This window comes from Carcharodon carcharias, chromosome 10, assembly GCF_017639515.1.
Source record: "Carcharodon carcharias isolate sCarCar2 chromosome 10, sCarCar2.pri, whole genome shotgun sequence".
Classification (NCBI taxonomy): domain Eukaryota; kingdom Metazoa; phylum Chordata; class Chondrichthyes; order Lamniformes; family Lamnidae; genus Carcharodon; species Carcharodon carcharias.
This window is the reverse complement of record NC_054476.1, coordinates 50,842,024-50,854,900: the sequence shown is the minus strand read 5'-3', so window position 1 is coordinate 50,854,900 and position 12,877 is coordinate 50,842,024. Positions and strand designations below refer to the sequence as shown.

General features: G+C 41.3%; 1 protein-coding gene across 3 annotated transcripts in view; it reads left to right on the top strand.

Annotated features, from left to right (window-relative positions):
* Positions 1 to 12,877, top strand: part of LOC121283632 (ecotropic viral integration site 5 protein homolog) — a 431,317-nt gene that overhangs the window by 190,046 nt on the left and 228,394 nt on the right. For all 3 annotated transcript variants that reach the window (XM_041198414.1, XM_041198415.1, XM_041198413.1), the window contains one exon: positions 2,512 to 2,621. In XM_041198414.1, coding sequence (XP_041054348.1) covers positions 2,512 to 2,621 — 110 coding nt within the window. The remainder of the gene's footprint in view (positions 1 to 2,511; positions 2,622 to 12,877) is intronic.

The following is a 12,877-nucleotide window of genomic DNA, read 5'->3' as shown; positions in this document are numbered from 1 at the left end:
GTGTTCTGTCACACTCCTGACTTGTGCCTTGCAGATGGTGGGCATAACATAAGAGGTATGACTAGGTCTTTTGGCCCCTCGAGGCTGCTGTGCCATTTAATAAGGTCATGACTGATCTGATTGTGGCCTCAACCACACTTTCCTAGTGTCCTCCATAATCCTTGTAGATCACAAATATATCCTAAATCAACCTGGAATTTTCTAAAATTTATCTTTTCATGGGATGTGGGTGTCACTGGCTAGGTCAACATTTATTGCTCATCCTTAATTGCTCTTATGCTGGTGAGCCACCTTCTTGAATCACTGTAGTCTTTGTGGTGGAGGTACACCCACAAAAGGAATCTGGGATTTTAACCCAGCAAGAGTGCTGGAACAGCAATATAGTTACAAGTGGTGGAGGAAATGAATGCTTAAGGTGAAGGATGGAGTTCTGATTTGTCCTGGATAGTGTCAAGCTTCTTGAGTGTTTTAGATTTGCACTCACCCAGGTAAGTGGAGAGTATCCCATCACACTCCTGACTTGTGCCTTGTAGATGGTGGGCAGGCTTTGGAGGGAGTCAGGAGGCGAGTTACTCACTGCAGAATTCCCAGCGTCAGACCTGCTCTTGTAACCACAGTACAGTATTTATATGTCTGGTCCAGTTAGGTTTCTGGTCAATGGTAACTCCCCAGGATGTCAATAGTGGGGGATTCAGTTATGGTAATGCCATTGAATGTCAAGGGGAAATGGTTAGATTCTCCCTTGGAGATAGTTATTGCCTGGTACTTGTGGCACAAACTTTACACACCACATATCAGCCCAAGTCTGAATGTTGTCCCGGTATTGTTGCACATGGACTGCTTCAGTATCTGAGTTGTCGCAGGTGGTGCTGAACATGTTTGCTAATATTTGCATAATCTGCACTTCTGACCTTAAGGTAATTGATGATACTTGGCCCTAGGACCCTATCCTGAGGCATTCCTACAGTGATGCCCTGGGACTGAGATGATTGGCTCTAGCAACACAACCATCTTCCTTTGTTCTAGGAATGATTCCAATCAGAGGAGAGTTTGAATGACCCAGCCTCAACTGCTTTCTGGGATATAGGGTTCCAAAGATTAATGACCCTCAGAAAATTCCACTTCATCGCCACCTTAAATGGGAGACACCTTATTCTGAAACTGTGCCCCTGGTTCTAGATGGTCTGACAAGGGTAGACATCCCCTCAGCATCTACCATCTCGAGGCCCCTCAATCATGTTTCAATTAGAACTCCAATGAGTATAGGCCCAACCTTTCCTCATAAGACAACACCTTCATCCCAGGAATCAACCTAGTGAATCTTCTCTTAACTGCCTCCAATGCAATTATATCCCCTCCTTTTAAAAAAAAGGGAGATCAAAACTGTACACAGTATTCCAGGGGTGGTCTGACCAACACCCTGTACAGTTGTAGCAAGACTTCCCTACTTATATGTTCTATCCCCTTGCAATGAAGGCCAACATTACATTTACCTTCCTAGTTACTTGTGGTACCTGTTTGTGATTCATGTACAAGGACACCCAAATTCTTCTGTTCCACAGCATTCTGCAGCCTTTCTCCATTTAAATAACATTGTTTTTTCTTTCTTCCTGCTAAAGTAGACAACTTCACATTTTCCCACATTATATTCCATCTGCCAAATCACCTAACTTAGCTATATCCCTTTGCAGACTGTGTGGACAGACTTTGGGAAGTCAGAAGGTGAGTTACCCACCACAGAATTCCTAGCTCTGACTTACTCTCGTTGCCACTGTATTTATATGGCTGGTTCAGTTAAGTTTCTAGTCAATGGTGACTCATGTACGGGGTGTTGCTAATATGGCAGAGTGATAATTGTGCCATTGAACTCATGGGGAGATGGTTAGATTCTTTGATGGAAATTACCTTTACCTGGCACTTGTATGGCTTGAATGTTACTTGCAACCCAAGCCTAAGTGTTATCCAGGTCTTGCTGTATGCAGGTATGAACTGTTTCAGTATCAGAGGAGTTGAGATTGGGTCTGAACAGTGTGCCATCATCCGCAAGCATCTCCCCTTATGATGGAGAGAAGGTTATTGATGAAGCAGCTGAAGATGATTGGGCAAGGATATTACTCTAAAGAACTCGTGCAGTGATGTCATGGGGCTGAGATGATTGGCCTCCAAGAACCACAACTATCTTCCTTTGTGCTAGGTATGGCTCCAAACAGTGGAGAGTTTGCCCCCGATTCCCATTGAATTTTACTTTTGCTCCTTGATGCCATACTTGGTCAAATGCTGCCTTGATGTCAAAGGCTGTCATTCTCATCTTACCTCTGGAATTCAGCTTTTTTGGCCATATTTAAACAAAGGCTCTAATGAGGTTAGGTGAGGGGTAGGACAGTTCTCAAATGGAGCATAAACATGAAGCTGTTGGGCCAAATTTTATTTCTGAACTGTAAATACTCGTGACAAAATTGTGTACTATTCAACTGGAAGAGATTTTTAAAATTGTCTTTTTTTAATATACAGAAAATGAAAATACAAGCACAGTCTGTTTCGGAAGATATTAAACAAATAGACCTTGATGTAAATCGCACTTTTAGAAACCATATCATGTTCCGGGATCGATATGGAGTGAAGTAAGTGGTTTAATTTTTAGCGGAGTGACAAAGATTATGGAAACTGCTGCAGTGTTGCCTCCTACTTTCAGCAGCGTTTAGCATATAGGTCTATGTCCATGGCTGTGTCACTACCACTTCAGTTCCACTGCTAAGAGCTACAGACATGCACTTGACAGCTCAGAAAAGAGCAAGCGTATTTACAACATCATTAAATGACAGTGTTTGAACCCAGGCCTAATTTATGGCATAAGTTTTGGAATTATTTTCTGAGAAATTAGTGCAAAAAACACATGGATGTGTTCTGCTATTTTAACGGTATTGACACCTCCAATAGATTTCCTATCAACAAGGTAAGCGTTCTATGTTGGTATGCCCGATATAATTCTAGGAGCATAATCTATATGGAAATATAAATATAGTTCACACCTGGTAACATCTTCACATATAATACATGATGCCATTGGCACTGCAACGACATTGCACGCTGATTTGGGGAAGGCCACCCACCATTCCTGGCCAGAGGAAGCAATGTAAGTTTAAAACAAAATTACAAGTCCTCATGTCCAGAAAGTTCAGGAGCATTCTCCTTAGATCTCATAAGTAGTCTTGGAGATCTCCTTGTCTCTTGCAGTTGGCAAGAGTATCAGCTGCTTAAACCCTAACCAACCACTAAGCTGTTACTTTGCATCTCCAGCATCCTAACACTTCTTGCCCTGTTTCCATTCTTGCCCACTGGAGTCTTTTAAGTTAAACCAATTTCTTGCCCACTGGCCCTGACATCAGTCTTGCTGGTTTCAAGAGGGAGATTGACAATTATTTAAATGAGACTTAGGAGCTAAAAAGTCTGAGCCTTGCAGAGATCCCAATGGTCCCTGGTCATCCTGAACATTTTCCCAGTTAAAATCAAGGCCAGCTTGTTTTCAGCTGGACACGCAAGTGGTTTGCCCTATCAAGAGGAAGTGAGAAAGATGGAAATCCAAAGCTGTTAGTTACAGCCATAGAATGAAAGCCTATTAACTGATTAGGATCATGAACAACTAAAGGTGTTTAGGGTCACATTAACAGCAATTTATATAGAGCCTACAATTGAACATTCCAAGCCCTTCACAGGAATGGCGATATATTTCCGAGTCAGGATGGTGAGTGACTTGGACGGGAATACCAGGTGATGTTCTCATGTGTCTGCTGCTCCCGTTCTTCTAGATGATAGCAGTTGTGGGGTTGGAAAGTGTTGCGTAAAAAGAGCCTTGGTGAAGTTTCTTCGGTGCATCTTGTAGATGGTACACAATGCTAACACTGTCAGTGGTGGAGGGAGTTGTGGAACGGATTCCAATCAAGTGGACTGCTTTGTCCTGGATGGTGTCAGATTTCTTGCCTGGATGAGTGCAGCTCCAACAACACAAGTGGAGAGTATTTCATCAACACTCCTGACTTGTGCCTTGTAGATTGTGGCCATGCTTTGGGAAGTCAGTTGGTAAGTTACCTGCCACAGGATTCCTAGCCTCTGATCTGCTCTTGTAGCCACTGTATTTACATGGCTGGTCCAGTTCAGTTTCTGGTCAATGGTAACCCCCCCACCTCCGCCGCAAGATGTTGATAGTGGGGGAATTCAGCAGTAAGTGCCATTGAATGTCAAGGGGTGATGGTTAGATTCTCTCTTGTTAGAAATGGTCATTGCCTGGCACTTGTGTGGCATGACTGTTACTTATGAATGTTACTTGCTACTTGTCAGTCCAAGCCTGGATATTGTCCAGTTCTTGCTGCATTCGGACATGGACTGCCTCAGTATCTGAGGAATCACGAGTGATGCTGAACAGTGCACAAGCATCAGCAAACACCCCTACTCGACTTTATGATGGAAGGAAAGTTATTGGTGAAACAGCTGAAGATGGTTGGGCCTATGTTGTACCTTTTAATGTACAATAGGAGAAACATCAGCTTCACGGAGGAATTAAACAATAGTGAAAACTTACAACTTGAGATGCAGGGGGACCAGGATCCACTGTGGATCAGTAGAGTAATTGGTAAGCAGGACTTGGTGCGGGAGAGGATACAGTGTGCAGTGTTTTGGATGAGCTGATGGAAATTAGAGTCAGTCAGGCAAGCATTGGAATGCAAAAGCAAAATAGTTGCTGGAAATCTGAAAAAACAATATGTTGGAAATGCTCAGCAGGTCTAGCAGAATCTGTGGGGTGGGAAACAGAATTAAGTTTCAGGTCAATGACCTTTCATCAGAACTCTGGGCACTGATGAAAGGTCATCAACCTGAAGCATTACAATAATCAACTCTGGGACTTTCAGCAATAAAATGGGTAGCAGTAGGGGAAGGTGGTGTTATGGAGATAGAAGTAGACTGTCTTTGTGATGGAAGGATAGAGAACTGGAAGTTCAGCTGCGAGTTGAGTGGGACACAGATTACAAACACAGTCTGGTTCTGTCTGTGATGATGTCTGAAGAGGGAAATGGAATCAGTGTAAGGTTACAGACCTTGTGGTGGAACCAGAGACAATGGCTTTAATCTTCCCATATGTTCAGCTGGAGGGAATTGTAGTTCATCTAAATTCAAATGTTAGATAAGTAGTCTGACTAGCCATTAAGATTAAAATTGACCACCATTGGATGCAAACCTGTAGCGTGGATGATCTTCCATTGTCATGAGAAACATTCCACAAGAGAAGTTCCCCAGGGTTCAGGGAATGGATATGCTGCTGGCCTAAGATTCATCATATTGGATCTGGCCATGGGCAGTTGTGTGACTTTGTACTAATCGTGATGAACTAAGCTTTTGCATATGCCAATGCTTTAACTTGGCATTACATGGTTTTCCTGTTGTTGAGCTATCCTGGAGTATGAATTTCTTAACAACGGTAATTAACTCAAAGATCTTGCCAATGTTTCCATAATGGAAAAACAAAAGCATTGGAGTTTCAGCTATCAACAAACTTGACTAATTCATGATCGTGCATGAAAGGTGGAGAACTCTTCATGCTGTTGTAGCAAAAACAAGCAACAGTAATGTTTAGAGGAAATGAATTTTTCTATTTTTGAACTGACCACTTGGTTCCACTGGCTCAGATATGTAGTATGTTAAACAGTGTCACTGAGACTGATCTAAAAGCATAAATAAAATCTTTGTGGTTTGTATAGTGATGACAACATATCTTCAGCCCTTTCAACAGCCAATTGTGCACCAGAGGAAAGTTCTCAAATGTACTTTTTTTTTTTATATAAGTAAAGCTGTCTTGTGTGGTGCCATGAAATGTCACATCAGGCTCTGCATCACTGGTCATGCAAAAGAAAGTAGGTATAAACAAAAAACTATTAAAAATATGCTGTGTGGGGTTTTATTCTTATGAGCTTTTATTACTGCAGAGCAGTGAGGTTTCAAATTGCTACTGTGACTGCTGTACAAGCCTGGATCAAAATGGCAGTAGCTATGCTAAAGCCATTCAAGCTATAAAGCATACACAGTAAGCAAAGATGAAAAGAAAATTTTTTGAGATGGGGTAGAACAAATGCTCAAAGTCATGCTCATTTTTAATTTTGCTGCACAAGTGTTTGGGGGTCAAAGCCTCAAACAAAGTGCTAAGAACTTTATTTGTTTGAGATTGTTGTAAGAGTACAATTGGATCTGGCTATTAGGGTTCCACACATTCATGATTCTGGTGGAGACCTGGAGAAAATTCTCTTCACCTTCTTCCTACTCACTGGCCATTTTTTGGTGTCCATGTATCACATCTGATCCTTGTGGCCTTTGCTTCTTAACTTTTCATGCTGTATAGGAATTGAAGCCTGCCCTCCCAGTCTTGTTTAGCATTTCTGAACTGATTAGGAATTTTTGTTTTGGGAACTAGAGGCCAAGGTGTGCAGTCAGAGGAAAGTTCCAGCATGGTGTGGATTTTAGGCCTACCCATCCTGTAGAAACATCAGCTGAGATTCTACCAACCATCTGGGAGGCAGCAGGTTTGGTAAATGATGTCAGAAAAGAAGCCCAAAATCTTTTTGCCACTGTAGTACATTTCAAAAGGTGGGAGCAGTAGCCTGAGGCAGGGGGAACAATTAATCCAATCAACTAGTCTATTAATCGCAATTTTATGCCCCAACCGGAATTTTACTAGTGACTAGACAACCCCCCCCTCCAAATCACATGGAGAGACCACCATGTATATGGAGGCAGCCTCCCAGTGGGATGACCATCCTTTCTCTTGAAGGGTTCATCCCCAGGGTGATGGCTGCTCCTGTAGCTCCAAGGCTGGAATTACTGCAGCCTGCCTGACCGCAGCACAGATTTCCCACCAGCCCATGGACACCTCAGCATGGAGGCAGTCTTTCCTTCTCCCTGCAGCCTTAGCAGAGGCCACCTCTAGATTAGTGCTGTCAAGGCTGCAAGGAGAAGGATGCAGCACTTTACCATTTTCCTTGAATTTTTTGATTTAAAGCTGTTCTGTCAAATTCTTGATCGATTCGGCCGAGTCCAGCACAATCAGAATTCAAATGAAAACAAACCGGCAGCTACTACAAATTTTCCAGCTGCTTTCGATGGCTGTTCAGAGAGCCAGATCAGAGCGAGTTGCTGATTTTGTCTGCTGAGGTGACCAAAAGCCTGGTCAGAGGTAATTTTTAAGGTTCATTTTATAGGAAAGAGAGAACTAGGGAGGGAATTCTAGGGATCAAGAAGCTAAAGAAACAACTATTAGTGGTAGAGCAATAAAGTAAAGGATTAGCAAGAGGCCAGATTTCAAGGAGCATATCGAACTTAGAGGGTCATAGGGCTGGAGGAAGTTAGTGAGCTGGGAAGAGTGCAAGACCAAGGAATGATTTGAAAACAAGGATGAATTTTAAAATCAAGATGTTGCCAGACAGAGCCAAAGTAGGTCAACAAGCACAGGGGTGAACGGGACTTGGTGTGAGTTCGAGTGTTCTGGATGAACTCAAGTTAATGGAAGTTGGACACATTCTTACAATATTACAAGTCACTGGTTAATTTCCTTATGTATTGCTTGTATCCACTGGAATTTAGAGGAGTAAGAAGTGACTTGATTGAAACATAAGATCCTAAGGGCTCTTGACAGGGTGGATATGGAGAGGATGTTTCCTCTTGTGGAAAAATCTAGAACTAGGGGGTCACCTTTTACAATAGATGAGGCAAAGTTTTTTCACTCAAGGAGGGTCAAGAGCCTTTGGAACTCTCCCTTAAAAAATGTGGTCTTTGAATATTTTTAAAGGAAAAGTTGGATAGATTCTTGGTAAAGAAGGGGGTGATAGGTTATTGGGGGTAGGTGGGATGCAGATTTCATTTTACTATCAGATCAGCTGTGATCTTAAATGGCAGATCAGGCACAGGGTGCTGAATGGCCTACTTCTCCTTGTTCATATTTTAAATTAAACATTGAAATGACAATATCCAGTATTTAGATCTGTTTTCTTAACCTTTCACTTTTTGGATAAAGTCTAGAATTTTTAATGACTGACTAGACTTGCAGCTATAATTTTTTATACAGCTGTGATCATAACTCACGTTTATGGAGATAGTTAATGGCTGAATGCAAACACACAAACCCTGAGCTCATAAACCATTTGGTATGCACTTCTATATCATCATTGATAATCCTTGGTTTAGTTACAGCTTTTGAACTCCCACCACAACATCCGTTATTCTGCGTTGGTTAAAGATTGACATAGTCAAACATGTATTATTGCAAACTAAATGCAAAATTGGTGAACGTTGTTATAATTATTTGCACAGCATGTGAGAAAGGAATGACTCATTGAATGAATTACATAGAACAAAATTATTCTAAATTTCTGTGCAAGTTATATGTGAAGATGAAAGTTGAGATTAATCGAATACCTTTAGATGTCACAGTAGCTAATGGTAAAACTTAAGATACTTTGATGGTTTGGGAATAATTGCTCTGTAGGAAAAAAATGTGATGAAACAGTGCCAACATTATCCTTCAGTATCATGCCAGTCCTTCTGTATTGTACCTCCTAGATCAATTATTTTCTTTCAGTAATTTTCTAGTACTGTACTTCAATGCAACTGAAAGTACACCAGCATGTGCACTGAATCAGTAAAACTGTTGAGAGGGTATTAAAGAAAAAAAACAGCAGAAAAATTTAGGCTTTTTTTCTATTTAGTTAGTGGGACTTTTGAGTTTGACATCTTTACCTATTCATAGTGAGCTCCTGGCCTGGAATACACATGCCTGCAGAAATGTTCTATCAACAGGAAATTAAAAATAAATGGTTTTGCCATCCTGGGGCATTTTTCACACAGCAAAAACAGTCAGGCTGCTCAGCAGGAAGTGGTTACATGAGTCAACATGGTCTCAAACATCAAGATGAATAAAAGGTCAATAACCTGCCAAGGAAATCTGCCAAGATAATGCCCCAGCCGTCATTCCATGACAACAAATCAATGGGCAAAGTATGCAGGCCTACAACCACTTCCTTTCACCACGTCATCATTACTGCATGCTAAGTACTCAGAAACCAGTTCTTTAACAGGCCTCACATACAGATACTACAGCAGGCTATGGTATTCTCAATAAAGGTTATGGTGGAAGAATTGATCCAGGCTGGTATTTTGATTCAAGCTGGTTTATTTTCAAGACAAGTCCTCAGTGCTACTGACTTCCACATAGCTTCCAGTGTTCCAGCTGTATCTTTTTATTATTTTTAGGTGGGATAATCAATGCCCATCATCTGGCATTGATTTTAACAAGGTGATTGCCATATTAATGATTTCCCCTCTTTTCTTAAAAAGAGGTTTTAAAAAAGAGTAAATGTCATGAATTTCCACATCTATAATTCCTGAATTTCTTTTACCACAAATATAAACAGTTATAAAAGAAAAAAACTTTTTTTTCCATTGCATTATAAGACACCCCTCTTCCAACACTTAATTTCTTAGAGCAGGTGCTTCTTTTCGTAAAACAATTTGATAGTTGGTGACTTGTGTAAACCCATTTTATCTTAGAGTTCTCTCCCCTCGGCTGGCTAGGTCTATTCCTAGCCTTTCTTCCGTGACACTTTGTGGAATGAACGTTGTCCCAAAGAGACCAGTTATCAACATGACATTCTATGAGAAAATGTTTCCCCACATTGCCCCTTATCCAATATACTGACAAATATTATATATGTACACCCTCATATCTAATGCATCTACCAAGGCTAGCATTTCAACAGCTACAGTGCTTTTCACTACCCTTTTTATTTTCTTGGCCTCCCAAGCCCATAGATGACATTTATCATTCTTTCCCACCAAGAATATGATAAACCCTGCTGTGCTAGAGTACCCATCTGGAAGATTGGCATGTGAAGTATTGCTAAAAATGGCCAACCTCATTTCTTCTGGATCACCCAAGGCTGGAAACAGAACACACATCTCAATGTAATTTTAAAGTGTTTATTTGTTCTCAGAACATGCTCAACTATAGCATATTTCATCATGGTACTCAGCTCCAACTCATCATAACTAGCATCAGGCCTAGCCTGAGTGCACAACCAGTTCAACTGCCCAATCCAACTGTTCAGTTTCTTCCCTGGTAGCAGGATCCTCTGGAGGATCTACCACAAGTTATTGGGAAATGAACATTTTCTACACAAGATTGTAGATTCAGTGTCACTCCTAACTTGCTTGTCTTAATGTCTTGACTTCCAACCTGCAACTCCTTTATCTTCATTACCCATTGTTCAAATTCTACAGAACCTTCCCATAGGAAATCATCAACATGCATGATAAAGATGCCAGCTAGTTTCTCCTCATGGTATCAGTAGAACATTGCAGGATCTGCCTTTAACTGAATGCAACCTGTTTTCAACAGGACAGGCCTCACAGAAAAATACCATACTCGTGATGCATCATTCAGTCCATAAACACACTTGTTCAATTTCCATAGCTTTCCTTCTACATCCCTGGCTTCTTAAGGTGATTTTAAAAAAAACTTCCCTTTGAAACCTCTCTCTTGTAAAAACGCACACGGCCTTTATATCAGTCAATTTGTGCTCCCAGGAATAGGATGCCAAAATAGCTAAAAAAATCTTCAAACTCACCTTCCCCGCAAAGGCGAGTCCACTCTGACATCCTGATCTCAGTCTCTCTTCAAAGCCTCAGAAACTAATTGCACTTTGGCCTTATACCTGCCATCTGGAGTACCTTCTCTGTATAGATCCATCTGTGATATAAAGCTGCTGTCCTTGGTCAGGTATTTCAGAATATACCCCAAATCCCTTCCAACTTTTTAAACTGTTTGGCTTCCTTTATCAGCTTATTTTCCAATTTATTAGCAGCTACTAGAATATCTTAGTCATAAAGGACCTCTACTTCTAGTGAGATTGCTAGCTTGCTCTCTAGTCCTCCTTAAGCTACAGCCTCTATTCCCTTTCTGAACTGCTCCCATATCATCGTTCTCTCATGCAAACAGAACTGATTTTTTTTCTAGGGTCACAACCACTTTCTGGTTCACTGTCGGAACTCATACTGCACTTTTTGGGTTCACACATCTTTACCTCAGTTTGCCAATAGATAGGTCTCATCTCGTCCTTCATCCTGCAAAATTAACCAATGTTCTATTTACCAGTGGCCTTTCCTGCTCTCATTATGATAGTGGCACCCCTCCACACACTGGCCTCTTCTACCATGTATGGCAGAGAGTTCTTTGCATGCACCACCTATGCTAGCCCTGTTTGCAATTTACAAAACTGGTTGATCAGCTATTTTATATAATATTATGTACTTTTGTTTCTACTTTGGGTAGTTGCCCTTTTGGACAAATAGCATTGTCCTGTACCTCAGTACTAATTTGCTCATTGTCAGTCAACCCTGCCATTGTCTGCCCCTCACATACACATGGTGCCTCGTGTTCTGTGTCCTTTACAGGTTCAGAACCTGTAAAAGGTACACGGTACCAATTAACCCGAAGAACCACCAATTAATCATGAAGTACCCACCCCAACAGTTTGATTGCCTTGTTGCAATTACTACTTTCCCATCACTCCCTATAACCTTGCCAGGTCCTTTCCACTCTCTGGCTTTCCATTTTGTAACATACCATGTCTCCTTGTCTAAACTGTATTTCTGATGGAATTATGCAGTGCTGTAGGGCCTGACTAATTTTCTCCAAAACCTCAGCTTTAATGAAAGCCTTTCTGCCCATATGCAAAGCATTCAGATGAGCAGAAAAAGATGGAGCTAATGCTAGTCCCTTCTAGAGCAGGGGGAGCATCTGACAACACCAAAGGCAATTTCGGATTTCTTTCGTACACCAACTGGTAGGGACTGTACCCCCAAACCATTTGCAGAGAGTTCTTTACATGCACCACCTATGCTAGCGCTGTTTGCGATTTACAAACTGGTTTATCAGCTATTTTATGTAACATGTCATCTATTACTGTACGGTTTCTTTCATAAAGACCATTACTAAAAAGGCTCTCAGCTGCAGTGTGCTTAACAATGATGTTTAAATTGTCACACATCAAAATTCCTGATTGGCGAATTCCCCACCATTATCTGTTGAGGAACTTCGTTGGTGTTCCTAATCTTGTTCTTACCCATTTCTCCATGAGTTTATCAACCATGGTCCTTTTGTCTTTACTATGCATCAGTGGATAGGCTAAATCCTGTTGCCATATCTATGAAGTGTAGTAAAAACATACCCCTATCCTTGTCCCAAACTTTCAAGCCCATTGCCACTGCAACATTAAATTCCCTGGCTAACGGCAAGCTGACAACAGGACATGGTGGTGTCTTGCAATATTTAAGACAAATTTCACACTGAGCAATGGATTTGTTCAATAAGGTCATCATATCTTTTATCGACCACTCCCACATCTCGAAGTAGTCTCTTCAATTTCTGTGGCACCGGATATGCAAACTATGTAATTTCCAAATGATCATCTTTGTCCAACAAATTCTTATTTTCAGCAGCTAACAAAACTTCATGATGAGAAATCTGTGGCTTCCTTAGCGGCAAGCAGTAATGGCCTGACCGAGTAAAATGTAGATCCACATTTTCTCCCCCCACAACATGACTGGTCTTATTCTTCATATCTAGCATCATCTGAGCCTTCTTCATCGCATATTGACTCAATAGCAGTATCTCACTAGAAACCACATCAGAACTAATAAACAGATTGATCCCAGTTATCTTACAAGGGAGGACCACCCATTCAGAGGATGTTAATGTATTGTCATCTCCGACCCTGAAGCAGCCAGAGCTTTCATAGTCTTTGACCTTCTGCCGGTCTGCCTCAGACTCCAGATAGCAGTC